Source organism: Cebidichthys violaceus, unplaced genomic scaffold, assembly GCF_023349555.1.
Source record: "Cebidichthys violaceus isolate CVI_PGR_0920_01 unplaced genomic scaffold, fCebVio1.0.p SCAF_39, whole genome shotgun sequence".
Classification (NCBI taxonomy): Eukaryota; Metazoa; Chordata; class Actinopteri; order Perciformes; family Stichaeidae; genus Cebidichthys; species Cebidichthys violaceus.
Genome location: NW_027176583.1, coordinates 1,764,502 through 1,791,375, shown reverse-complemented (window position 1 = coordinate 1,791,375; position 26,874 = coordinate 1,764,502). Strand labels below are relative to the sequence as shown.

At 47.9% G+C, this 26,874-nt stretch overlaps 2 protein-coding genes across 2 annotated transcripts; one reads left to right on the top strand and one right to left on the bottom strand.

Moving 5' to 3' along the window:
* The first annotated feature begins 104 nt into the window (after positions 1-104).
* fancm (FA complementation group M) lies at positions 105-26,874 on the top strand. The gene is made up of 24 exons (XM_068726346.1): positions 105-799; positions 882-1,054; positions 1,646-1,723; positions 1,918-2,076; positions 14,548-14,679; positions 14,867-14,999; positions 15,115-15,207; positions 15,319-15,423; positions 15,565-15,737; positions 15,898-16,104; positions 16,193-16,433; positions 16,541-16,680; positions 16,844-16,996; positions 20,947-22,639; positions 22,718-22,800; positions 23,341-23,424; positions 23,560-23,679; positions 24,019-24,181; positions 24,273-24,379; positions 24,472-24,917; positions 24,989-25,082; positions 25,197-25,542; positions 25,673-25,967; positions 26,089-26,874. Exons 1-24 carry the CDS (start codon positions 118-120, stop codon positions 26,213-26,215), a joined length of 6,027 nt encoding a protein of 2,008 aa, XP_068582447.1. The 5' UTR covers positions 105-117; the 3' UTR covers positions 26,216-26,874.
* Positions 3,641-11,512, bottom strand: soul3 (heme-binding protein soul3). Its single transcript, XM_068726450.1, has 5 exons — positions 10,956-11,512; positions 6,663-6,757; positions 6,053-6,194; positions 5,758-5,941; positions 3,641-5,681 (listed from the first exon to the last, which is right to left on the bottom strand). The coding sequence occupies exons 1-5, from the start codon at positions 11,188-11,190 to the stop codon at positions 5,510-5,512; spliced, it is 828 nt and encodes a 275-aa protein (XP_068582551.1). The 5' UTR covers positions 11,191-11,512; the 3' UTR covers positions 3,641-5,509.

Here is a 26,874-nt window from a genome sequence, read left to right as displayed (position 1 = left end):
TGATAGACGTGGGCGGAAGTGACCCGTTATTTTTATACCGGTGTTCTGGTTACAATGTTGCTGCTCGTGCCTGGGTCACTTCTTCTCTCCCGTTGGTTCCGCCAGTAGTGACGGACAATGAGCGGTGGTTCGAACCAGAGGACGCTGTTCCAGACCTGGGGGGCCTCCGCCTCGCAGAACACAGTCCTTCAGCCGAAGAAAGACGTGAAGAGAGCCGCTGGACGGCGCAGAGCCGCGACCCCGAGCAGCGCTGCGCAGGTAGCTACCGTCACAACGCACCTCCCTCAGAAGGGAGGGTGCGTTGCCCACATAGGTCAGGGGTCAACGGTGGACCCTGTGCCTGTGTATGAAGATGAAGACGATGATCTGATGGTGGTCGCTGTCTACGAGGCTGAGAGGAGCCTGGGACTTGATACTGCAGACTGTTTTCAACAGGACAACCCTGAGGGAGCAGAGAGGACCGGTCTCTCTCCCTTCCCCTCAGCCGGGCAGACCCACCCAGACCTCCCCGGCTTCGACGGCTCCTCGGCTCAGGTGTGGATCTACCCCACCAACTATCCCATCAGGGAATACCAGGTGAAGATGTCGGAGGCCGCTCTCCTCCAGAACACGCTGGTGTGTCTCCCCACGGGTCTGGGGAAGACCTTCATAGCCTCTGTGGTCATGTACAACTTCTACCGTTGGTATCCATCGGGGAAGATCGTGTTCATGGCTCCCACCAAACCTCTGGTGGCCCAACAGATCGAGGCCTGTTACAACGTGATGGGGATCCCGCAGGCGCACATGGCCGAGCTGACGGGTACCAGTCACGGCACAACACCACCCATCTTTCTTCTTCTGAAGCCCTTCTGTTGACACGAGTCGGTCTCTTCTCTCCTCAGGCTCCACGGCGGCTAACCGTAGACAGGAGGTGTGGAGGACCAAGCGCGTCTTCTTCCTGACCCCTCAGGTCATGGTGAACGATCTGTCCAGAGACACCTGTCCGGCCCGGCAGGTCAAGTGTGTGGTGATCGACGAGGCCCACAAGGCGCTGGGCAACCATGCGTACTGTCAGGTAACCCAGCGTGTCATATCATATCATATCATATCATATCATATCATATATCATATATCACATCATATCACATCATATCACACGTCACTGCTGACTGCTTTTACAGGTTATATTTTGCTTTAATGTAATGAAGTACTTTTTATTTGTCAAGTATTATGTTCATTAGCTAAACTGAACATTCATATCTGGTTATATAACGGTTATCATCGATAGTGATCAGTGGTGGAAGAAGTTCTCATCTTAAGTAAAAGTACTACTACCAGAGTGTAGAAATACTAGAAGTAAAAGTATTCAAAAGTGTTGACATCAAAATGGGCTTTAAGTACTAAAAGTACTCATTATGCTGAAAGGCTGATTTCAGAACAATACATATGATTATTGATGGTATTCATGTTTTCATCTCTTTAATATTGTAACTGCTAAACGTGGAGCTGATGTATTTACTTCATATACTGACAGGTGGAGTGTAGTGGAGTAGAAGCTGTTGACTCGTCCCTCACTTCTGTCCCTCAGCTTGGGTCTCTTCAGTTTTGCTCTCTGACTCTTTCAGCCTCTGAACTGTTGTGACGTCGTCGTCTCTCTGCTCCTCAGGTGATCAGACAGCTCTGCAGCCAGACTGTGCAGTTCCGCATCCTGGCCCTCAGTGCAACTCCAGGCGGGGATTCGAAGGTCAGAGCGATGTCCTGCATCTAATGCCACTAAGTCCTGCATCTAACGATGTCCTGCTTCTAACGCCACTAAGTCCTGCACGTCCTGCGTTCCTCTGTTCTGCTGTGAATCTGATTTCCTCTCTCTCTCTCTCTCTCTCTCTCTCTCTCTCTCTCTCTCTCTCTCTCTCTCTCTCTCTCTCTCTCTCCCTGCAGTCGGTGCAGTCGGTGATCTCTAATTTGCTCGTCTCCCACATCGAGCTGCGTTCAGAAGAGAGCCCGGACGTCCGGGCCCACTCCCACCAGCGCAGCGTGGACAAAGTGGTGGTTCCTCTGGGGGAGGCCCTCTCTGCTCAGCAGGCGCGCTACCTGCAGGTAGGACACCAGCTCTTTAGCATCATGTTCACCAGAACTGCTCCCTGTCTTTTTAAAGCTTCACCAACAATGTACTTCTTGACCACTAAGTCAACTCATTGCCGTGATGTGTTGTATTGTTGTGCTTGGCTGCCACCTTGTGGTCACAGCGTGCTCCTCGGCTGTAATCCTTCTCAGCGCCGCGCGTCGTTCCTCTGCTTCGTACCGGGTCGGTTCATGTGAAATGGATCGGTTTTGTCTTGAAAGCAAACGTACCCTTCGTGCTCGTAGGTGTGGCTCCAGTGCCGGACCTCCTCGTCACGGGTCGGCTCGCCGTCTGTGAATGTTTCAGCAACACTTCATCTGTCTCAGCTGGAATGTGACACCTGCATCTGAGAGTTCAGACCCGGTGAACACGAGCTCCGTTTGGGTCTTCTTTGTGTCTTTTCGTCGCTCTTTTCTGGTTCTTTTTGGATGTAACATAATGTATGATGTAGCTTTTCTTGGTTGTTCTTTAATTGCTTTTCACCGTCTCATTATTTTACCTCCTGACCGGACGTCATTAACCTCCATGTCCCGCTGCACTCCCGTGATCTGACCCGACGGTGCACAGAGTAGAGGTGACGCTGCACCGCCGCGGGTCATTCAGGCAGAATTTAATGATTGTTGAGCAAATCCGAGGAATGAACCAGTGAGGCAGACGGCCTCCTGGGGCTCAGGTGTGTGTTTCTCTAGACGTTGATGCTGTAATCCAGAGTTTAAACATGAAAGAACTTCTGATATTTACTAAAAACAAATGAGCTGAAGTTTATGAAGAGCAAAATAAATGTTTTCATATTAGAATATCATCTGAAACCTTTGCCTCACCGTCAGGTACTACACACACACACAAACACACACACAGTGATGTATTAGAAGCTGCACACAGTGAGAACTCGTCATGTTTCTGTGCTTCAGTCATGGAGCAGCAGTTGTTCTGGTAAATGTCGGTGTGACTCCTTTTGTTTTCTACGTTTGAGTCCATAAAAGGGAAGGAATACTCTGAAGGAATACTCTGAAGGAATACTCTGTAGTACACAGTATATAGTACTTGTTGGTATGTATGTATCAGTGTGAAAGTGGTTAAAATGTTTTATTCTTTTTTTAAATCATACAAAATATCTCAGTTGTTAAAGTAAGAATATGAATGAACTACATTTATATCCCAAATATGAAAACGCTGGTGATTTATTTCACTATGAAGGGATTTAAAGTTCTCTTAATGATCCAGAGGATGAGCTCCTCTGCACCGCTTCCTCCGCCTCTCTACAGTACGTCAGTAACACTCATGAATCATACAGAGTGTATCAGATCAGTGTATAAGATCAGTGTATCAGAGCCCAATGAGAGTCGGCATCGCTGCACGTTTTCAACAGACGGGAGACGAACACGTTTTTATTGAACGGAGGAAACCACAGTAGCTCTCGCTGTTGCACTTGAATTTTCACAGAACACTAAAACAATAAGCATAAAGAAAGGAAAAACTCACACTGCTGTTCCCATATAACCAGAGGGGAACCCCCCCCCCCCCCCCCCCCCCCCCCCCCCCCCCCCCAATACATCATGGCTTTACAGATGTCAACTCTACAATCATTTGATGCTAATAGATTCTTTGGATGTGTTGACGGCCTGACTTAACACTGGGAACCCTTTCCAACCCAATACTGACTTTATTATTACCTGTTGAGTCTTTGTTTAACGTTCGTCTGTGAATTAAATCAGATGAAACCAACTTCCTCACACTCAATCGTAAACTTCCAAAGCGTTAACGTTCCTGTGTGGAGGTGGAGCTGGTTTAATGTGCATCGTTTAGTTTGTTTTAATCAAAAATATAGTGAAGATAAACATATATATCTATATCTTTCATTGTGACTTCATAGACTCCTTACATTGATGATGGACCATTAAAAAACAGTTTGTACTAAAACACAACGTAGCTGCTTATATTTATAACAAAAGCTAGATCATAATCACAGTAAAGATGTTCTCTGTGCTCTACATCTTTTCTCGGTTGCATCGTCTCTACTCGGCAGCAATTCAACCGTGAATTAATCAATAAAGGCCAATTCATATTTAGAGCGTTGGCCCGCGCAGCGTGAGCGTCGTCATCACACAGCTGGTGACCGACTGAGCGCGCTCCACTTCTACCTGGTTTTTGCAGAGAAGAAAATAACGAAGCGACGCTGGTTCTGACTTCTCTGCTGTTTGACATTTAAATAATTAGTCTTCTGAAGGAATACAAAGACAGACGAATAGAGTTGAACTCGTTTTATCCCGCTACCAACCGGAATGCAGCGCAGATCCGGCACATGCCAGACCGAGCGGTACCGCGGACGGTCTGTCCGAGGCTGGATCACGACACACACTGAGCAGCGAGTAGAGACGGCGTGAGACAGAGCCACACGAGTAGCTGCTGCTACGTGTGAACAGATTCATCTGAAGAGAAGAGGACACACAGAACTACCTGTTGATTGTCATTCAGCTGTAATACATCGGTGAGTTTGGTTTGTAGAAGTGACTTCTTTATGCACAAACACACGTGAGCGCGTTACGTTCATACGCGTCGCGTTGATTCCCGGTTGAAGCCACCTGGACGTCGTCTTATCGGTTTGCGCTGCTTGTTGCAGATCCCCCCCCTCAGATCGGGGCCGTGGCCCGGCGACTGCAACGACCGATCGGTTGATTGGTGGTCATCCGGTAAATACCACACGTGACCGGCACCCCCACTGTAAGCTGAAATCATTTAGTCCAGAGACACAGAAACGGCGGATCGATGGTGAGTTCAAATCACCACAGCGAGCGAGAGCTTTTGTTTTTTACCTTCACCCCACATGACGAGACAGAGCAGCTGTGCAGCAGACAGAACGGGAGCACGATAAGGCGGCTGCGTGTTTCTGACCGCAGTCAGTGTTCACTAGAGTTAGAACTATTTCTGTTGACTAGAGGGCACTGTGTTTCAGGACCGGTTCTTTTCAGCCTTCTCAATGTACGAGTTAAATGCCGCGTTTCAAAATAAAAGGCACAACGAGTAGGATTCTGTTTAGAGTAATAATCCCTCTCAGTCATCACTCATGACCCTCTAGTGTGTGGCGCTGTCCCAGCCCTCTGGGTTCTGCTGTGACCCGCTAGTGAGCATCGTGACCCTCGTTTACAAACCGCAACCGACAAATCCTACTCATTGTCTCTTTAACATCTGGGCGTGTCCGTGGGACTATATGGCAGTGGTTTGGTTCAGTTCTTTTGGGTCTATCTAAATGAACCAGAGGGTGGAGTAAGGGCTGGGGGGGGGCTGGTGGTGTTTTCAGGTAGAGGAGGTGACTAAAGATGGGGTTGCACCTGAGGCTGCGGCAGTGTTACGGGAGTCTTTACGGGGCTCGAGGGTCACGGAGGAGATGACGCTCTATCGTCTCGTCGGTCAGGGCCGCTCCAGGAACCAGATCTCGTTCTGCCGGTTGTTGTGAGCGGGGTTGGTGTAGCCGGCCACGATGAACGAGTCGTTGACGCTCAGACCGGGGGAGTCCAGCTGCTCGGCCATGGCGTTGATCTGATTAACGATGGTCACTTCGTTGGTGGGACCGCTGAAGGGCCTGAAAGAAGGAGGGAGCGGCGCATGAGCATCGCGTGTTTACGACAGCAGAGGTTCTGACTCGGTTCTCTACGGACCTTGTGTACACGGCGGTGGCGGGCCACAGCTCTATGGCGATCTCACTGTCGTGAGGTTGCGGGGGCTGGGCCTGGTGCTCAAAGGGAAGGAAGTAGGCCACGGTGACGTCGTGGGAGATCACGGAGTGGTTCTCGTTTGTGCGCACCACCGTGACGATGGGCAGCGTCATGCCCAGGTAGTCTCCTAGAGGGGAGGAGGAAGCGGTCAGGCTGGGTTAGCATCAACCAATGAACACAAAGACTGTATTTAAAAAGCCTTTGTGTTTGTTTAATGGTTGCTTGCTGGTGTACTTACCCAAGGAGTTCTGCTGGCAGATGTATCTCATTAGCTTCATGAAGCCATAGCAGATGCTCTGTTCGTAGGTGTCCTCACGCATCGTTACACAAGCCCAGTGGCCCTTCTCGTACTGCCGCTTCTCCCACAGCAGCTCCCCGCACTGAAACGGCAAACACTGAGTTAGGACTGAGTTCGGACTGTGGTACTGGTGCTCATGAAACTGTCCTGTATCAGTTTCTGTTAGAGCTGGATGATGGACTTGAGCAAATGCTCTGAATCACAGTGAGCGTTCCTTCTTCTCTACGTGATGAAAACAATGCTTCTGTTTCTCACATATTGTATTTGATGGTTGCTTGAGACCCGCTCTAAGAATAGGGTGCCGTGATTGTCCTTTGTTTAACCGGAGTCTCCAGCCAAGTTTGAATGAACTAATTAACTCAAGTTAAACCAATTAGCCCTCTGTATTTATACAGCCCCCTAAGGAGTTTAAAGGGCAAAAATAAATATCTGACCTATGCTGGCTAACCAATTTATGAGCTTTTCCCTTCTTATATAGAACGTAGAGATGTGTAGAACTGTGTGTGTGTGTGTGTGTGTGTGGTGAAAGCAGTGACAGTGGGACAGATACCTTCTCTTTGCGTGAGAGCAGAGTGAACGGGATGAGTTCTCTGTTACTGCGTCCCTGGTTGTTGCTGGTCAGCTGTTGGATGGGCTCCGCCATTTCTGTACGCAGACAAACGACACTTGATCAGTTCAAACGGCGGTGCGGAAATAAAGCATTGTGGGTAAAACCATTGTCAACGTACAGACGGCGCAGAGGCACTTTGTAGCCTTTTTGTTTGGATAAGTGCGATTATATATAAACTCACATCTCCCCGTCTAATCTGTGTGAAACAGCCTCTCTTCCTGTAATCTACTGGCAGACGACTGTGCCAGGATGTGGCAGAGAGTGATGTTTACTGGAGCCGATGGAGAGAACACCGAGTGAAGCTGCCCCAGGGCCTCAGATACAGACTGGGATGAAGGGAGAGGGACGACCGCCGGAGCCCAGTTTATGTATCAAAGAGTTTATGTATCAGTTTATGTATCAAAGAGTTTATGTATCAGTTTATGTATCAAAGAGTTTATGTATCAGTTTATGTATCAGTTTATGTATCAAAGTAGTTCATGGAACCGCGGTTCAGTTCCAACTTCCATCCAACCACAGGAGTTTAAACTTGCTCTAGATATTATTTTATTACACGTTGCACGCTTAAGCTCTGGACCTTATTGCGTAATGCTACAAGTGGACCACGGCAGCAACTCGTCTACTAAGTCGTCACTGCGTTAAACATCAACGGCCTCGACGCACTCTGTTGTGATTGTGTCCACGCTGTCAGATTAAATAACGCCACGATGTTCCAGTGTTGAACCGTCGAATGCAAGTCGCTCAAGGTGAAGCCGATTCAATCACATTTTGTCAATATCATGAGGGACAACTGGGTCAGAGGGCTCTGTGGTGTTTAGGTGATCAATCCTCTGACAAGGGTGTGTGTGTGTGTGTGTGTGTGTGTGTGTGTGTGTGTGTGTGTGTGTGTGTGTGTGTGTGTGTGTGTGTGTGTGTGTGCGCGTGTGCTGCCCGTCACAGAGCAGCAGGGCGGTGGAGGGATAATGGCCGCGTAGGTTTGCGGTGGTAAAATATTACCCCACCAGAGAGTAAAGGAGGACAACAAAACACTTGATCCACACGAGACGGCGACACGTAATGCACGGCCAAGCGGCAAACTCGTCAGCGGTTTCTATGGCAACGCCTCTAGAGCCGCTCGCTGTTGACGCAGGACGGAGAACATGCACTTGTTCTTGTACCTGTGCTCTCCAATCAACACGGGGCTGTAATCACGGCCCGGAACCACCGACACCTGGTATTGAGACGCTCTGCACTTCTCCACAGTAGCACCACTTTCTGATGCATATTGTTGTTGAATTAGCATGTGTGTGTGTGTGTGTGTGTGTGTGTGTGTAGGTGGACATCAACACTGTACACGGTGACAACAATAGCATCCAATCAAGAAGCAGGGGTAGCGTCTCGCTCGCTATAGTGTCCAGAGTGCAGCCTTGAGTCACGTGTTCAGCGTTACATAATGAAGTAACGTACGATAGGTGAACGTGTGTAGAAGTAGGAAAACACGACGGCGGTCTTAGATCGGTTTGTTGAGCTTCTCAGTTGAAACCTGTGTGTGTGTGTGTGTGTGTGTGTGTGTGTGTGTGTGTGTGTGTGTTTTCTGCACGTCATCATAAACACTTGACATTTGAAGGTGTCGACCGGTCTGTGTTATTGTTATTAACGGTGAAAAGGCACATTGTTGGGCACAGACCTCAGGAACATGCTCTCACTCGTTTTCATCGGTTGAAAAATGTCAGCATCGTCTCAACCGATTAGTGCGGCTGAGAGATCGTCCTGCGGTTGAGTAACCTCCAGAAGAACAGACGCTTCTAGTTTTGTTTTTGTGCTGAAGCATTTATCATCAGTGTTCATGAAGGGAGACTGAGACGAGGTCGACTTATGGGAAGTTAAAAACACTTTGTTTACAAGTGAGAAGAAGCCTGTTCGTGTGAGGATTTCTGCTCCTTTGACCTCCTTTTACTCTGCAATGAGACTTTGAGCATCCATTGAGAATAATACTGTCTTTGTTTCCAGCAAAGAGCTTGACTGAGTTTCACCCACATCCTCTCCAAAGCCACCCGACTAACTAAGCTCCTGCTTTCACAGTCACTGAAATGCTCGCTCACTTCGTCTTTAAGAGCCAGACTGGTTCTGAGGATGTGAGGAGGAGCTGAGGAGGTTTGTAACACAATGTAAGAAGTGTCGCTCAAACAGCAGCTAGTTAGTAGCTACAGTAGAGCTATCGTTGCATATGTAGCATTAGCTAATGTTAGCCAATTAACAAACCCAATCAGAGCTCTAACGTCGACCCACTTTACTTCATTCCAATTAGAACGAAGGAGTCCGCTGCGGCCTTGACCCGTGTCCTCAGCAGCGGTATCGTAATCCTGGATTTAGCCGCCACAACCTCAGCACCGGTCCAGGCCAGGTAGCTAATCCCCCCTGAGTCAGAAAGCCCCGCTAAGTGATTTCAGTCTTCAATTAGTGCTGTAATCTGAGGGCAGCGGGACGACGACGACGTGCCGGTCGGTGTTACCGGATTCTCCTTCACTGAATGTTGTTCATTTCTAGAAGCATTGTGCTGCTGTGAAGCAGGAAGAGTTGAGATGATCTCAAGGGTCTGTTTGTCTGCTCTGAGATGAGCAGAGATGAAAAACCTGCTGCTGTTGTGAGAACAACGTCTGGCCTTGTGTTGAAAGTTTTACTCTTGACTTCAGGTACTTGAAGTACTCTGGTCAGAGAAAATATTAGAATGGTAATGGTCTTTGGAGATGAGCTCATGGAAACATCAGCGACTGAAACGAACAAACACATTCTTCATCAACTACTACTCATGATTTTGTCATTTGACCAAAACGACCTCCTCCCTGAGTCACTGGATTGGTCTGTCGGAGGCCATCTTTCCGGTTTAAGGGTCTGCAAAGCAGCTCCACTGCTGATAGATGATGAATATATGACGCGTCTGCGTTGACCGGAGTTACTATACGAGTATACATTTAGTTTAATTTAGTTTAACCGCATTGAGTTACTATTCTATGAGGCTGTAGTGTCAGGTGTCAGATGGTAAACTGGAGATCATGTTAGTGGATGAAAGCAGGACGTTAAAATGAGGCGAGGCTGAAGAGAACACCGGTACCAGTAGGTGTCACCGCCCTCCAAAGATCAAAGTATTTAAACTTTTTCCGTCTTCTTTACAAGCGGTTGTTATGTAGAGAAAGGTCTTTGTAGCTTGCAATAGAATATTAAGATAAACTTGCCTTTTATATCTATATTCATTACTAGAATTACATGACGTGAAATAATCAAATCATTCAATAAACTCTAAAGCAGATGCTGAATTACAGCAACTCCATATTGCAGTAAGTCTGCTAGAAGTTCAATGAAACCCTGAAATATGAAACTCCTTCTATTTATGTTTTTAACACAAACTCACACATTCTATTTCTATTGTATCATTTATTTTCTCTTGAGGTTATAACTTGCTGGACGCAACACATTCTGGTATTACTATGTTATTACCCGTACTATCACTGCTTCAGTATCACCATATTTATTGTGGGGTGAGTTAAATATTCCTACATCAACATCACTCTGGTATTTATGTACATATAACGAATATTTATATTCCAATAGAATATTTAAAGCCGGGAGAGGAACGTGTATCTGTTATTATTCCATGTCTGATCATAACACCTGTTCACCTGTTTACCTGACCCGATGCTGGTTCCTCACACCTCACTGCACCTGTGATCCTCTAATAGTCAGGAGTTCTTCCTCACTTGTTTGTCCACTAAGAAGATCTCCAAATATCCGTGTGAATCACAACAGACACACGCATGTTTTTTCACAGTCTGCAGTGTGTTTCCTGACTTCTAGCTAACTGATAGAGAGAGACCCACTTCTCCCTTTCTGACCCAGCACAAGTTCTACAGGTCCAATGGTCTCACTGGAGGAAACACAACAACCCGTCACCGTGCAAGAAGTTTTAACTCACTTACTCGCCTGTGTTCGGCTTTGCATAATGCATTAACTTTGATCTTTTAATAATCATACAGGCGATGTGATGTCCCGGGTGGAAGTGGTTTATCTCTAGATGCGCATCACTGGAATCTAGGTCACTGGCTTGAGGAAGTGGAGCCGAACATGTCTTCGGTCTTTGTTTTGACTTGTCTGTGCAGCACGCCTCCGTGCATACCCAGGCTACAGTAGGAGTACTATTAGCATTACCTAGTTTAACATTAAACCGTGTGTCTCGTGACGTGGTTGTTTTTATCGTACCTTGAGAAACTTCCACTTGGTGTCCCCTCGCCACGTCCTGCCAGTAGTGCAGCAGCCGGTCGTCGTCGATGGTCTTCTCGTCGTCTTCGAGGTTGTTGCCCGAGTCTGAGAGCCCGTCTTCCGAGAAGGACTCCAGGTCCTCCAGCGTGATCATCCCGCTCTGGTCGGGCTCGCCGCCTCCGTCACCGCCGCCCCCGCCCCCGCCGCCATTCATTTGGCAGCCGCCTCGGTCCATCTCTGCTCGGTAGACCTAACCGAGGACAAATGTCCCACAAGAGGGTTCGGCTAAGAATCAGAACAAGTGCTCGTTAACGTCTCCTTTCTCTCTCTCCTTCGGACCTCCGCGAGTTGCTCGTCCGGTCGTTACTTTCTGGTCAACACACCGGGCTCTACGAAGCTCTCCGCCACACATTAAGACATTCGTCCGCGCGCGCTTAATATCCGCTAAAACAACAACAACTACGAGCCCAGAGGAAGAAGTCGACTCCCTCTCTCGCTCGCGCGGAGCAGAGTGACTTCTCTCGGCCGTAACCGGAGGTGAATGCGATGTTTACCGGGGATGAGGGCGGAGCACGTGACGCTGCGGGCTCGCGACTATAAAGACCCGAGCGCGCCCCCCCCCCCCCTCGCGCGCAGACAATCTCATCCAATAAGATGTCAACAATAACTACCGCGCTGGTCCTCAGCAGAAGCATCTTCGCTGTAGGTTCTGAGTGCATGTTGTGGTTTTTATATTCATATTTCACACTTTGACCGTGTGGTCAAAGCACGAGGCAGCGACTTTAAATAGCATTTTATTATTTTTATGAATGGATAAAAGCAGAACTCCTTGCATATGAGAAGCTGGATTGGTATTTGTTTGTTTTTTAACAAATAGATTATTTGTCAATCTATTTTTTTCTGTAAGTCAACTCATCTATTAACCGACTCTTCTGTAAATAGACAGCTGGACTGTGTGCTTGTGTTGTAATACCTCCTACATGTAGCTCATTATCATGTGTGGTGACACCTGCTCTCACACCACCCTTTAATTAAGACATTGATGAATGTGTTTACAACAGGACATCCAGTGTTAGAGGGCAGCAGGGAGTGTGTGTGTGTGTGTGTGTGTGTGTGTGTGTGTGTGTGTGTGTGTGTGTGTGTGTGTGTGTGTGTGTGTGTGTGTGTGTGTGTGTGTGTGTGTGAGACTGCCTCTGTAAATGTGACAGGAGAGAGAATACAGACTCATGGCAGCACACTTTAAATACACCATGAGCCATGTGGACACAAAGACCAGAAGACATACAAAAAAAGGGAGATGAGATGATAATACATTTAAAATAATTGCGTTAACGTTTCATTATTTGAATAATGTGTCTTTTATTGTGGCAGACGGTAAACAAACATGTCACCCTCATCATAACCAAACCTGAGCTTGTGTGCTCGGGACAGGCTGAGCAGGACGTCCTCTGATCTGTGTCGCTGCAACAGCCAACCACCAAGCACCATGGTGCAGCCTTCAACCTGCACATAGAGAGGACATCCTCTCATTTAAATACACACACACACACACACACACACACACACACACACACACACACACACACACACACACACAAAAGCCATTGTAGACGTGCAGTTGTGAGGATTCATCTCAGCGTAGGTTTTGATATTAATAACTGTCTACAGACCGGCCTTTTCAGCGATTTACCACGTCACTTAGCTCCATGCCGCTCAACCAATCAACTGTGGGCGACTGCTGAGTATGCTCCCTCATCTCCTCTCCCCTCCTCTCCTCTCCTCTCCTCTCCTCTCTGTGGTATGGTTCATGGTAGTATTTTTATTTTAACTATATATACAGTACAATGTCAGTTATTGTAGGTGGATAAAAGTAAGTATGAAATACATATTTATTCTTTATTGTTGTCTCTCTGACTTTCTACTATCTTCATAAATCATCAAATCAGAGCGCAGGAAGGGAGCAAAAAAACACCAGTTATGAAATTGTAGCTGAGCAGTTTTTCTACTTCGTGCCCTTTGTCCGCATTCCTCTCAGACAAAAACAGCAACCTCACTAATCTGGTGCTGAGTAATCTCGTGTGTGTGTGTGTGTGTGTGTGTGTGTGTGTGTGTGTGTGTGTGTGTGTGTGTGTGTGTGTGTGTGTGTGTGTGTGTGTGTGTGTGTGTGTGTGTGTGTGTGTGTGTGTGAGTGAGAGAGAGAGATCATTAAATATGATTTTAATACTTTAAGAAGTTTGTTATTTCTCACAGGGAGTTATAATACATAATAAGACATCTCTTTGATCCATTCTGTCATTATTTTAGGAACGTTCTTTAAAGTCTCCTCCTCTTCATCCCATCACGAGTCGTGTTCTACTCTTCTTACACTATGGTTCAATCATCTTGTAAAAGAAATGAATAGCGTCACATATGAATAAATATAAGTTCACTTGAGAATTAAAACGAATCCTCTCTTCAGTCATATGTTACCCGTGATGAGTCTTTACATCCCTCCGCTCAAAGATCACAGCTTTACTGTGAATGATGTCGTCCTTTATTTTAGCCCGGGTCTGTTTAGTGTTTTCGGACCGGTCTTTAGCAGCCACCTGTTTATTGATCCGTTATCGAGTGGAACCGTATCGCGTGTGATGCAGCGCGGTCCTGAGCAGAATGTTGAGGTCTACCTGATATCGCTGTTGATGTTTTCTGAAAGGTCAGTGGATTTAAGGCTGGCTGGTAATTGAACTCTTTGCTTTTTGTTCTATAAAGCTCTATAACACACATTCAGAGTCAGAGTCAGGCGGACGCTGAGCAGATGTGAGACGAGTGGACGTCTCAGCTTCCCTTTGAGAGGAAGGCCTGATTAAAAACAGGGGAAGCAGGTTCTGAGTTACTGTGTTACGTGTTGCTCCAGTGTGGCTGTCCTCTTGTTAATACATAACATATTAATATATAACATATAATGTATTAATATCGCTACTTCTACCTCTATTGAGGGGCTGTAAAATACTTTTTACTCGTCTGATCCATCCCGTTCTATATCTTTGATTTATATATTCATTAAAATGTTATTTATGTCACGCAGCAGCGAAGGTTTCATGTCCTTTCTTATTCTCTAGATTGGGATGCTTGATTACCCCTCAAAGAATGTACTTTGCACATCTTATCATCACTATTTATTAATAATTACAGCTAAATTGCTTCTCATCTGCTTCAAAACCCATTTGTTTTGTGGACCAGTGTGTTTCAAAGGGCAGCGCACCTCTTCTTTCAGAGCCTGGGTTTCTGGAGCAGCCGCTCCACACAGCGGGAACTGAAATTGTAACGACGCGTCCTCCCATTATCTGTGACCGCCAGGATGAATGGATGTCGTTAAAATGTCCGTCTGACAAACAGCTTCCATCTCTGCTCCATTATGAGGACATGATGGCAGGACAAGGGACAAATCCAACTGTAGTATTATGTGTCTCTTGTTGAAGTAGTACCTCTATTCACACTGTGAAACACGCCTGTTTACCAATCGAGGTGTGTGTGTGTGTGTGTGTGTGTGTGTGTGTCACCCTCTTAGCACAGGTCGATGACCCGTGTCTCCGTTTGTCTCTCTTCCCGCCAGGTGCTGGAGAAATTCATGTCTCGTCTGTTCCAGGACCGGGTCATGGCCCGCAAAGACCTGCGGACTCTCACCAAATACCAGATCATCCTCGCCAGGGACCAGTTTCGCAAGAACCCGCCACCGTGCATCAAGGCACGGACTCTGCTCTATGCATCTCTGTGCGCTGTTGTGCAGTGTTACATGTTAGGACACGCAGCCATGCATAATTACTGCATAATAACTGTAAACGTGTAGTAAAAGAAATATACATGCATATATGAGGACATCATTTGTGGTATAACGTGGATTCGGGGACTGAGGTGGTCTCTCTGCTCTCTAGGGTCCTCAGCAGGGCAGGCTGGAGGGCGACTTCGCCCTCTGCATCAGCCTGTACCACGGCTACGAGCTGCTGATCCAGATGGGGCTCAGGTCGCTCTTTTTCTACGTCCAGGGAATCATGGACGGGTCCAGAGGTCGGTCACATTACGTCCAGGCCCAGTTTGATCAGTAGCCCCGTGTGTTTGGACTCTTGATAATGTCTGTGGATGATGTTTGATGTGAGCACTCACATTGCCCTGTTTGGTTCAGAGATGTCCAGGGCCAGGAATGAGCTGCTGAGGACCCCCGTCTTTCTGGACCTTTACCGTGAGATGGAAGCAATGTTCCTGAAGCCATCTGCTGGTAAACGACAACTCCTTCTTACCATCCCGGTCCAATGCATGAGCCTTTCTTATGTAGCTCAATGAGGCACTTTGATTCTTGACTAATACCCGCTACGGTCGATACCTCCAGGTCCAGATGAGCCATTCATTTACAGTCACCCCAAACTGGAGAAACTGGAGGAGGTGGTGCTGCAGCACTTCAGACGGTGGAGCGAGAGCTCAGCAGACAATGACGGTGATTTATTGTGAATACAAAGAGAGAGACGCTGTGTTAAAGCTGTGCCTACCTTAAAGACTCGGCAGTGGAGGTGTATCGCGTGAACGTAGACTTAGACTGAAGTCATTGTTAATCCTCTTCTGTCTCATTGATGTCCAGCTCCTCAGCAGGTGAGCACGCGCGTGATGATCTTTTCATCGTTCCGGGAGAGCGTGCAGGAGATCGCAGACATGTTGAACCACCATGCTCCGCTGATACGAGTCATGACCTTCATGGGCCAAGCTTCAGCAGGGAAGGGAGTCAGAGGCTTCACACAGAAGGAACAGCTGGAGGTAAACCGGCTTCTTGTTCCTCACGAGCAGATCTACAGTAACCTGCAGCATTCTCAAGAACAAACTACGACATTTACTGTATACACTGATGGGTGTAGGCGGGAGTTTAGGAGGACAACACAAGATGCTTTCACGATTTAAAGCTTCACTTGTGTTGTAGGTGGTGTCCAGGTTCCGTCAGGGAGGCTTCAACACGCTGGTGTCCACCTGTGTCGGGGAGGAGGGGCTGGATATCGGGGAGGTGGACCTCATCGTTTGCTTCGACGCGCAGAAGAATCCCACCCGCCTGGTGCAGCGCATGGGGCGCACTGGACGTAAGCGCCAGGGACGAATCGTCGTCATCCTGGCTGAGGGACGCGAGGAGAGGGTGAGACGAGTTAAACGATATATATGTTCTACCAAACGCACATCCACAAACCCACCCAGTCTTAACGTTGAACCTTCTTGTTCCTCAGACATACAACCAGAGCCAGACCAACAAGCGCAGCGTAGACAAGTCCATTATCGGCAACAAAAGCGGTTTCCGCATGTACCCCAACAGTCCCCGCATGCTGCCCGAGGGGGTGAACCCCACCATGCATAAGATGCACATCACCTGTGGCCAGTTTGACCATCAGGAGAGCGGCAGGCGGTCCGTCAGGGGTCGGCGGTCCCACTCTGAGGGACGGGCCTCGCTCCTCCGCCCTCAAAACCTGAGTGAGTGATCAGACGGCAGATTTCATACACAATGGAGACGGAGAAGAAAAGCTGCCTCGATCGGAGGAACTGCACATGTCTGAGTCTGTCTGTGCTTAATGTGGTAGTTCGGCAGAGCAGCGATGGCTTCCTGAGCGGTGCTGAATATTCCCTGTGGGCGTCCACCATGAGGCTGGAGGCAGATGAAGCTCATCCAACCCTGAAACGGTCCCGTTTCATGTCCCTGCCCAGTGATGGACCGCTTCAGGTTTCTGTCTTTCTTTTGTGTTTGTTGGTTTCTGTCTTTCTTGTGCCGGACAATAGAAGACAATCTAAATGAAGACACAGTCTTCCCGTGTGTCTTCTGTTAAAAGCTTGACTACATTGTTCATATTTGACTCGCCTTCATGATGAAACGTCGTGTCCCGTAGGAGGAAGACCCCCCGTGCAGAGAGCTGTCTCTGTGGGAATGGAGACACTGGCAGCACAAAGTGCTTCCTACCCACGAGGTCGATCATTCCCTCCGCTGCCACCACTTCATCCAGGTGATGGAGCTCATCGACGGCATGAGAGAGGAACGTGAGGTGAGAGAAGGAACGACAAGTTCCTGTCAGATGTTCGTGTGTAGAAGCTGCTGTAGTCCAGTCTGAAGCTGGGTCTTTAGTGTCTCCACAGCTCGATACGTTATGACCACGAATTCAAGGTAAATGCAAACTAATCGAACGTCGTGCAAAACATTAGCAAACATTGTTCATTAAAATAAATAGAGCAGTCTGTGTCTTTGACGCGATAAAGTCACCAGGCTGAAAGGAGTCAGCTGAGTTCACTGAGAACAGACTGTGGTTTGTGTTTCATCATTTTGAGCTGGAAGGCAAATTCCTGGCATGACAAACAGGCTCCATAGTTAAAAATATATAAATATAAATATATATTTATATCACTGATATCAGTCTGAATGGATCATGAACATCAGATCTAGTAGAAGACGTTGAATCTTCATAAAGTCATAAAGTCAACATGAAGCATGCTGTTGTGGTTTTATAAGCAGCACCTGTTACGCTCTCTGTTGACATTTTTTCTAACCCTATGTCACAACATCATCATAATAATCATAACATGAAATAGATGTTTTTAAGACCGCTGCAGGCCTGCTTGTCTCTCCATCTGCTGTTTCACAAGATTGTACCTTTTGATTACAGCTCTGAGTTTGTTCAAATCCTTGAAATTAGGTCAGAGATTATGGTAGAACTGAGCAACAAGTGGTCTTTTATGACCTGTTTACTGGGTAATAAGCCCACCTGTAGTGACCAAAGAGGGTTACAGGGAGAGATGGCAGCTCATGTCTTCATGGGGAATTAACATGAATTCAAACATTTGATAAAAAAACAACTTAGTACATTATTATTATTATTATTATTATTATTATTATGATCTTTAAAGGCTTGAGACCCGTTCTACAACTGAAGCATGCTAGCTTACATGCTAGCGTCACTATAGCATTTAAAATGAACTAAATGAACATCAGCTGTGAGCTTTTAAAGTTCTGTCCTCTGATTATTAACGATCAATACTGTGATATACTGTACTACACTACAGTTATGTGTACACACTGTTTAATGCGCAGGTCTGATGGTTGTGTTTATGACGTGTGACTAGGTGTGCTTTGAATAAGGCTTTACATGTAAACACAGATTAGGACATAGGATGGTTAGGTAATACGTCATAATGTAGCCTCAGGTGTAAACAGGCCCGTGTGTCTTTACATCATGATCAGCTGCTGCTCCTGGTTCACCAGCGCGGTAACGTTGGTATCGTATCCCGTCGGAGGAAAGCCTCACGGTATTCAGCCCACAGTGAAAAGTGTGTTAATTACAGATTAACCCAGCGCAGCGTTGGGCTCCGGGCGCTTCGTCTGACTACAGAGGGCGGCAGTACGTGGAGCCAGGAAGTAGTTGTTCATCTGTTGTTCGTTACTCATTTATTTGCTTGTGACGGTTAACACCCCGATGACTCCAGTGGTGGACTTATTGAACCTATTGTGACAACGTAATAATCACACTGGATCCAGCTCTCACACCACAAACCTGCTGATCCAGAAGAGTCTGTCGGTCCACACTGGAATATCTCATATCCATTCATTCATTCATTGATGTGACGTTTTGTATAGACATTTGTGTGTTCACTCCTCTTCTCTCCTCTTCACTCTTTACTCCTCTTCTCTCCTCTTCTCTCCTCTTCACTCTTTACTCCTCTTCACTCTTCTCTTCTCTCCTCTTCACTCCTCTTCACTCTTCTTCTCTCTTCTCTCCTCTTCATTCCTCTTCACTCTTCACTCCTCTTCTCTCCTCTTCACTCTTCTCTCCTCTTCACTCTTCACTCCTCTTCTCTCCTCTTCACTCTTCACTCTTCTCTCCTCTTCACTCTTCTCTCCTCTTCACTCTTCACTCCTCTTCACTCTTCTCTCCTCTTCACTCTTCTCTCCTCTTCACTCTTCACTCCTCTTCTCTCCTCTTCACTCTTCACTCTTCTCTCCTCTTCACTCTTCACTCTTCTCTCCTCTTCACTCTTCTCTCCTCTTCTCTCCTCTTCACTCTTCTCTCCTCTTCACTCTTCACTCCTCTTCTCTCCTCTTCACTCTTCACTCCTCTTCACTCGTCTTCACATCAGCCACGGTTCACTCGCTCAGCCTGAATTTGCAGACGGGACAAACAAAACTACAGAATAAATCACTTGAGTGAAAATTAATTTATTTTATTAAATACATTTTTTCTTAGAACTCTTGCCCTCAGTTAACAGCCTTGCACTCAAAACAGTCCATTAATCTAATTTGAGTGATTTTGTGTGTGGTGGGTTGAAAACAAGGCTGTGTTTTTCCATGCGCTGCCTCTCCTCTCTGTGCAGGAGGAGACACGAGGCCGGCCTCCTCCTCCTCCTCCTCTGTGATTATGTAACGCTTCTCTGAACCGTTGCGTAAAGCCAGGAAGCTGAAAGTAGGCTGGGCAGAGATGACCTACATGTGTAGCGCAGTGGGCTGAGGAGAGCCGGAGATCGGGAAGCAGAGAATTAAAGCGATGCTGAATCATACACTTGTGTTGTTGTTGTTGTTGTTGTTGTACAGCTGATTATCAGCATATGTAGTTGATGCATCATGCAGAATAGCTTCAGTGTGATTGTGCCGTGCCATGGCTTTGAGTACATGAGAGCTTCTTATGCAACGGTTGATATTCCATGTTGCATTGCTGCAACAAAGACAGAAGTTTGTTACATATTATGAGGATAAAATCACCATTATGTGTCTCATATGTCATTGGTTGTTGCTTCTCGTTGTCGTCTGAACTGCTTGACGTTGTGTCTCGTCTAGCAGCTGACGTCAGAAGCAGCTTTTATAAAAGCCTTGAGCTCTTCGTCTGCTTCAGAGCATCCCTTCTGTCTGCGGATTACTCACACCGCTCTTGGGTTGTCGTATAACCGGCAGCTTCATAGCAACGGAGGGCAACGTCAACCAGCGCAGCTCGTGTTGTCAGTTGAGCTGCAGCTTCCAAATTCTAGAACGATCTGTACAAGTATAGATTCAGACAAACAACACTCTCACTCTCACGCCAGTGATTTGATTTTCCAGATACTTCTATCCTGAGTTCATTCAGTTGGTGTTGAAAGCGAGACTAAGAAAAGTAGAACGACAGTTTGACAGTCCGTGCTTCGCAGTAGGCAGGTGACACCATGTAATACACTCAGTCACCTGTTGGTGTAAAGACACAGCAGAGTCTCACCAACTCTATCTGCATGAACAAGCAGGCGTCACACACGGAAGCTTAGTCGTCACTTTTATAACATATTAAATGTGGAAATGATCAGTTTACTCTTTTTGACGATGCTTAGTGCCGTTTGTTTCCATTCAACCCCCCCCCCCCTCTATTGAGTGTGAAGCTAATACAGCGACTGAAGGTCTGCTCTGCCCTAGTTGTATCACCTTCTTCACATTGATCTCCTCACACGCTCTACATTCAGCTCATCTGCTCAGTGAGCGTCTTCGTCCCGCTGCTCACGGGTTCCATTGCGCCCCGTCGGCCCAAGCAGGACGCCGCTCTAGATGAATCGCTTCCAGGTCACCTGGCTTGCACAGGTGACCGGTGCTGGAGGATGAGGATGAGGATGTGTGCTTAAGATACAACAAGGAAGAGATGGGAGAGGACGGGAGGAGGAGGAGGAGGAGGAGGAGGTGTTCTTTTTAAATGACTGTCTTGGAGAACAATGTCTTAATTGCAACAATGCGTTTCAGCAAAACAAATAAATAAGAGACGTTACATCAGACGTTTGATGTGCTCTATGTGTTGCTGCAATGTGAGGACTCTTCACAGGACACTTCCTGATTAGATCACTGTATGAGCGTGAAGCGACCATGTCACATGGGTCGTAAAAGGCTTGGCAAGGCTGATCACAACTCCCTGACATTAGGTTTGTTTTCCTGCTGAGAGATGTTTCTGATAAGTGTGTGTGTGTGTGTGTGTGTGTGTGTGTGTGTGTGTGTGTTCAGGGGGAGTGTCGTTATGAACAGGAGCTTCTCCCTTACCTCCACAAAGCGGATGCTGTTGGCCACGTGAAGAAGGCTCAGAAGAAGCAGAAGAGATGCACTAAAACGAGCGAGAGCAAAGCCCGAGCGTCTCGCTCTGCGCTGTCCGATCCGGAGCGCTTGGACGTAAATACCCGAGGAGAGACCACAGTCTCCACGCTCACCGCGACGAAACGGAGACTTCCTGTTGCCCGTGACACTGAGGAGTCTTATGATGACGTCACAGATCAGCCAGGACCCTCAAACAAGGACACGGATGATGACTGTGTCGTTGTTAACGAGGGAGTCCTGAAGTCCGACTCCACAGCTGGTGAGGCTGTAAATTATGACAGAACTTCACAGTTGATTACAACGATTGATGAAGATGAAGATGTCGAACTTCAGGCCATGTTTTACCTCCCTAAGTGGGATTCAGCACCTCCTCTTCGATTTGCTGAACTCCCAGGAAGAGATCAGAGTGTGAAGATCATCCTGGCCAACGTGGCGGAGCTCCTTTCCCGATCTCCACCGACTTTAGATTCAGTGGCCGACTCGGCCGCTCCATCACTCCCTCCCTCTCCTCGGCGGCCTCGGCTGCCGTTCCAGATCAGCTTTGCCCTGGATGTGGACGATGTGGACGACAATGACGACGAAGTGACGACGAGGGACGCCGAGGACTCCCCCCCGAGGGCGGACTCCGACGAGCCTCCGGTTGATCGAGAGGACGGTGAACCGTACCGCGGTCGGCCTCGTCAGCAGCAGCAGAGTGCCAGCAGGAGCAGCGTGGAGGCAAACAGTCCGTCCTGGGAGGAAGTTTTCGGGGAAGAGGAAATGAATGATAATCAGGATGTAAGGGATAACGGCACGGAGACAGATGATGAGCCTTACAAGGAGGAAGGGGCTGGTGAATTAGATGTGAAGAACGATGGCATGACGGAGGACGAAAGGAGTCGGGATGATGTGAGGAACGAGGACATGCCAGACTTAACGCGTGGTGCTGCTGGTGTGAAAGATGACCTTCAGTGCAGAGCTCAGATAGACGAGAGCATGGATCTGTTTGGGGACGACGAGGCCTTCCTGCAGATGACCATCCCGGACATCTCCACTCCTGCCGTCACGCCCGAGACGGACACTCCAAACACCCCGAGCACCACAGAGACGAAGCACACGGCGGCACCGAGCAGATCTGTGCCAGGCGGGGGAATCGCAGCTCCACGCGAACCTCCGTCGTTCGACGGCTCCCATGTCTACTACTCTGTCAACTTTGACCTCGGCTATTCACTGGAGGACTCTGACGAAGAGGAAGAAGAGGAGGCTGTTCCCGCCCCGCCCACCACATCGACCTCTCCACAGCCGATGAAGCGGGCTGACTCTGCAGCGCCTTTGCCGGCCGTCTCAAACTCTTCCACTCCCTACAACGGCTTCCTCAGACAGAGGACGCCTCTACGGTCCGGAGACTCCACGATGTTTACACCAGCAGAGCTTTCAGAGCACAGCAGGAGAGAAACCTCGTCTCTTCTAGCTCCGCCTTCTACCGGCGCTGCGCTCCCATCTCCCATCACGGCACCAGGAGTCAGGCGGACGCTTATGTCCGGCTTCACCGGGCCTCACTCCCCGTCTCTGGTCCCCAGCTTAAAACAGAGACGACTGGAGGAGAGCCCTAAGCCTCCTCATCCAGGTGCGTTTACCTTTTCACAAAGTACGATTCCTAACCGTAAAACGTCTTCATGCTGTGAGTGTGACTCTTCTGTCTTAGTGGGACGCAGCAGTGACAGTGAGGACGACGTCGTGGTCCATAGAAGAAGACATCAGAATAAAGCCTTGTCGTCCCCGGACGTGGTGAGAACACCTGTCTGTTACTAATATGTGACTCATTGTTTTCATCATTCATCATTTGGTCCAAAGGATGTGTCCTGACAACAGTCCAAATCTATCCAGAGGAAATATTCACATTTAAGACGTATTGTTGATTGCCTTATTGTTAATTGACTTATTGTTAATTGACTTATTGCCTTATTGTTAATTGACTTATTGTTAATTGTTTCTCCAAAGGGCTGCCAATTGATTTTCCGTTGTTCTCTAATTGATAATTCTCTCTTTAGATAAAAAGATGGTCACTTGAATTTTTAACCTTTTTGTATATAGAATACAAAATACCAAGTAAATACAAAAAACCACGACTAACGCAGGAGACATCTGTCTCTGTCTCCGTCACCTCCGAGGTACCTGTGCAGTTGTCATGGCAACAAGCCTGCGAGCAATGAAGGAGCATTTTGCAGCTCTTGAAACATCAAAACATATCTTTATGGATTTATATGAGAAATCACATCCTACTGTTTACAGAGTGATGTGACCTGTGACCTGCTCTGTCTCTTCTAGTCTAAGACGTCCAGCGATGTGGACTCACCCCCGCTGCCCCCCCCACTGCTGCTGAAGAGGAAACGTGCAGCTGCACTTAATACTGTGAGATTCAAATGAAGACACATGGTTCAAGCTGATCCACACAGTCAATTTGATTTAAATCACGGTTTGATGAATATGCAGCTTTCACGGTGTTTCACGGTGTTTGACTCGTTCGTTCTCCTCGCTGGTCTCCAGTCAGATGAAGCGGAGGGTCAGGCCGTTTCTGATGATGACTTCCAGAAGGAGTCCGTGTTCACACGCAGAACCACGGCACCCGGACCCGAGAGGAGAAGCGTCCAACGGGGCCGAGCCGAGGTTTGTGTGACGGATGGTCTCTGAGTCACATCGTTTATTAGTCGTGTCTTCTATTCACGAACACATCGACATATCATCACTTTTAAAATTGATATGGCAAACCTATAAGCACATCAAACTGTTACAGAGCAACATGTCGCCCATGTAGAGTTGTGTTAGTGGCCACCTGATGAGTATTAGTCAGATATGGACTCCAGAGGTAAACATCTGGTTATTTAGCTACAAAAAAATACAACCGTAACATATTTCAGATCTTCCTCCCTCCATGAAAATGTCACGTCTATAAATAACACATGCAGCATCCGTCAAACTTGACATCATCCGATGTTTCTGTCTCAGCGTCCCAAACGTGGAAAAGGCCACCACTTCCTGGATGAAGAAGCGGAGCTGTCGGGGGAGGGGGGGGGCGACGTGTCTTCCGATGAAGAGGATGGAGAAGAACAGGACCGCTCTCTGGAAGGCTTTGTGGTCGACAACACGCACTTCTCCCAGGGACTGGATGGTACAGCGCAGTGTTCATGTTCATTATTTGTAATGTAATAATGTAATCGTGCCGTAACAGTTAGGATGTTTGTTCGTTTGTTTGTTTGCAGACTCAGAGATGCAGGGCGTTTACCTGAAGTCAGTGAAGAGCCCTGCAGTCCAGGGGAGGTTCAAGATGTCCTACAGAAACCATCACCCCATGGACATCTTCTCTCAGGTATGCTGTATATTATATACGTAGTGTAGTCTACACAAAGAAACCAAACACGAGGAAGTTAAGCTACCTCCTCGTCTCATTATCGACTCCAGGTGCCTGAGCTGGATGAAACGTATGCAGAGGACAGCTTTGTGGTGGGAAGTGAGGAGGTGGAGGAGGTGGAGAGCAGCGCGGAGGACGCCGAAGACGTTGAACTTATGCCCGAGGAATCGTACGTGGAGGGGCGGAGGCAGTACGCCACCAGACGCCGTGTGTTCCTGCACAAAGCAAGAGCCGGCGCCAAGACTCCGGCTGGAGCTCCACCGAGAACCAAGCGTGTCCGTGTCCTACGCACTGAGGACTCTAGTGAGGAGGACACGGAGGAGGTTGGTAAAGAGACAAGTCTCACAACAGAAGTGGAGGTTGCTGTCCCTCTGTGGCCAAAGGCAGTACAGCAGAAACCCTCCTCCTCCTCCTCGTCTTCAACCGCAGCAGCCAAGGTCTCCGCACTGAGCGAGGCTCAGAGGTGCTCAGTGAGTGAGGACCGGCGAAAGGAAAGGTAAAAGAAACTCTCATACGGCAGCACATACACATTCAACCACTGGGGCGTCATCTTCTTCTGTCTTCCAGGTGTCGTCAAAGGATAGAGAGTCAGCATCTGCTCTCTGATGAGCTGGACTTTGTAGAGACAGAGTTGCCGTTATCCTCCAAGAAACAAGTCCCGGTACGAGCAAAGAAGGAACACACAGGCTTCTCCATCAGCTGTTAAACATGGTCACTAAAACACACAAAGAGCTCATTTCAACCTTAAATTGACTTCATTGAGGTTTTCTTCCAGGCACCTCTGGCCACCTCCTCCGTTCCACAGACGTCCGCCGCGCCAGGTTCATCGTCATCGGTCGGTGCCCCCCCTGCGCCAGTTTGCATTCTGGTGGACAGTCGCTGCCTCAGCAGCGGGGTGGAGCTGATGACCAGCCTCCGTCAGCGCCACGCAGCCACCGTCCACGTCTGCTCGCTGGACGGCAGCTACTTCATCGTCAGCAACCGCACGGCGGTGGAGAGGCACAGCCAGTCGGACCTGGCGGCGATGCAGAACCGCAAGCGCCTGGCTGAAAGAGTGAACGGCCTGAGAGGATTGTTTGAGCGCGTTTGTCTGATCGTGGAGAAGGACCGAACCAAGCCAGGTCAGGAGGGGCTGCTGATGACTCGTACCTTATTAAATATGGGTATTGTGCTGCGTTTTGACTACAGGGAGGTTTGGTGGATTTTCTTTGTGGCGTCTCACATGTTTCACTTCTTTTATAATTGTCATAGGCGAGGCGTCGCGTCCGTTTCAGCGAACGCGTTACTACGACGGCACTTTGGCGGCGCTGGTGCGCACCGGGATGCGCTTGCTGTGGAGCGATGGCGCCGAACAGAGCGCCGCTTTGCTGGCAGACCTGGCGCGGCTGGAGCAGCGCAAAGGTCAGGGCATCGCCGTGCCGACGGAGGTCCGAGGGCAACGCGGGCAGCAGGCCCTGCGGCTCTACCTGAGCCTGCCCTCAGTCAACTACATCCAGGCCCTCAGCATGAGCCACAACTTCAGGTCCGTCGGCCAACTCGTCAACAGGTAAAGTGTGTGTGTGTGTGTGTGTGTGTGTGTGTGTGTGTGTGTGTGTGTGTGTGTGTGTGTGTGTGTGTGTGTGTGTTCTTTCCCGTTGTTTTACACAGTACACCGTCTCCTCCCACAGCTCCATTGAAGCCTTACAGAAGGGAGGCTGTATGAGTCGGTCCAGAGCCGAGGAGATCTACCGCTTCCTGCGCTACTCCTGCGACTCCTCCTTCATGAACACGTCAAAAGCAGGAAAAAACAGCTAGCAGAGGAGGAACACTAGGAAACACTCTGAAGTCTATTCCTCTTCCTTCATTGGTCCACTACTTTGTCTTTCTTTATTTTCTTCTTCTATCTCACCAGGGACCAGAGGATGTCAGGTACTACATGTACAGTAACTGATGTACAGGATGTCAGGTACTACATGTACAGTAACTGATGTACAGGATGTCAGGTACTACATGTACAGTAACTGATGTACAGGATGTCAGGTACTACATGTACAGCATGTCAGGTACTACATGTACAGTAACTGATGTACAGGATGTCAGGTACTACATGTACAGTAACTGATGTACAGGATGTCAGGTACTACATGTACAGTAACTGATGTACAGGATGTCAGGTACTACATGTACAGTAACTGATCCATCTGAAGATCCTCAGGATAATATTTCAACCTTCTTGCACAAGTTGAAAGGAAAACACCGGACAACTCCATCTGTTTGTTATATAATACAATGGGTGTCTTGATATAAGGCGTATGATTTGTTTCATAATTACTGTGATCATAAGAACATAATCAATATTTGATTGATACTTAAGTAACTTGTTTTTGATAAATCATGTTTACATTTGTTTACAAAGCTACTTTAAAAGAAGTCAATATGGTATTTCTTGAATAAACTGCTATTTTTATACATTA

What these genes read in the sequence shown, in the direction of transcription:
- soul3 (XM_068726450.1), bottom strand. Translation starts at nt 11,190, where the DNA reads ATGGACCGAGGCGGCTGCCAAATGAATGGCGGCGGGGGCGGGGGCGGC. An exon ending in CCAAGTGGAAGTTTCTCAAG is followed by an intron (nt 6,758 to 10,955) that starts GTACGATAAAAA and finishes GTCTGCGTACAG; the next exon opens with AAATGGCGGAGCCCATCCAA. An exon ending in CTGCCAGCAGAACTCCTTGG is followed by an intron (nt 5,942 to 6,052) that starts GTAAGTACACCA and finishes CCTCCCCTCTAG; the next exon opens with GAGACTACCTGGGCATGACG.
- fancm (XM_068726346.1), top strand. Translation starts at nt 118, where the DNA reads ATGAGCGGTGGTTCGAACCAGAGGACGCTGTTCCAGACCTGGGGGGCC. An exon ending in AGCAGGCGCGCTACCTGCAG is followed by an intron (nt 2,077 to 14,547) that starts GTAGGACACCAG and finishes TCTTCCCGCCAG; the next exon opens with GTGCTGGAGAAATTCATGTC. An exon ending in GTGCAGCTGCACTTAATACT is followed by an intron (nt 23,425 to 23,559) that starts GTGAGATTCAAA and finishes GCTGGTCTCCAG; the next exon opens with TCAGATGAAGCGGAGGGTCA.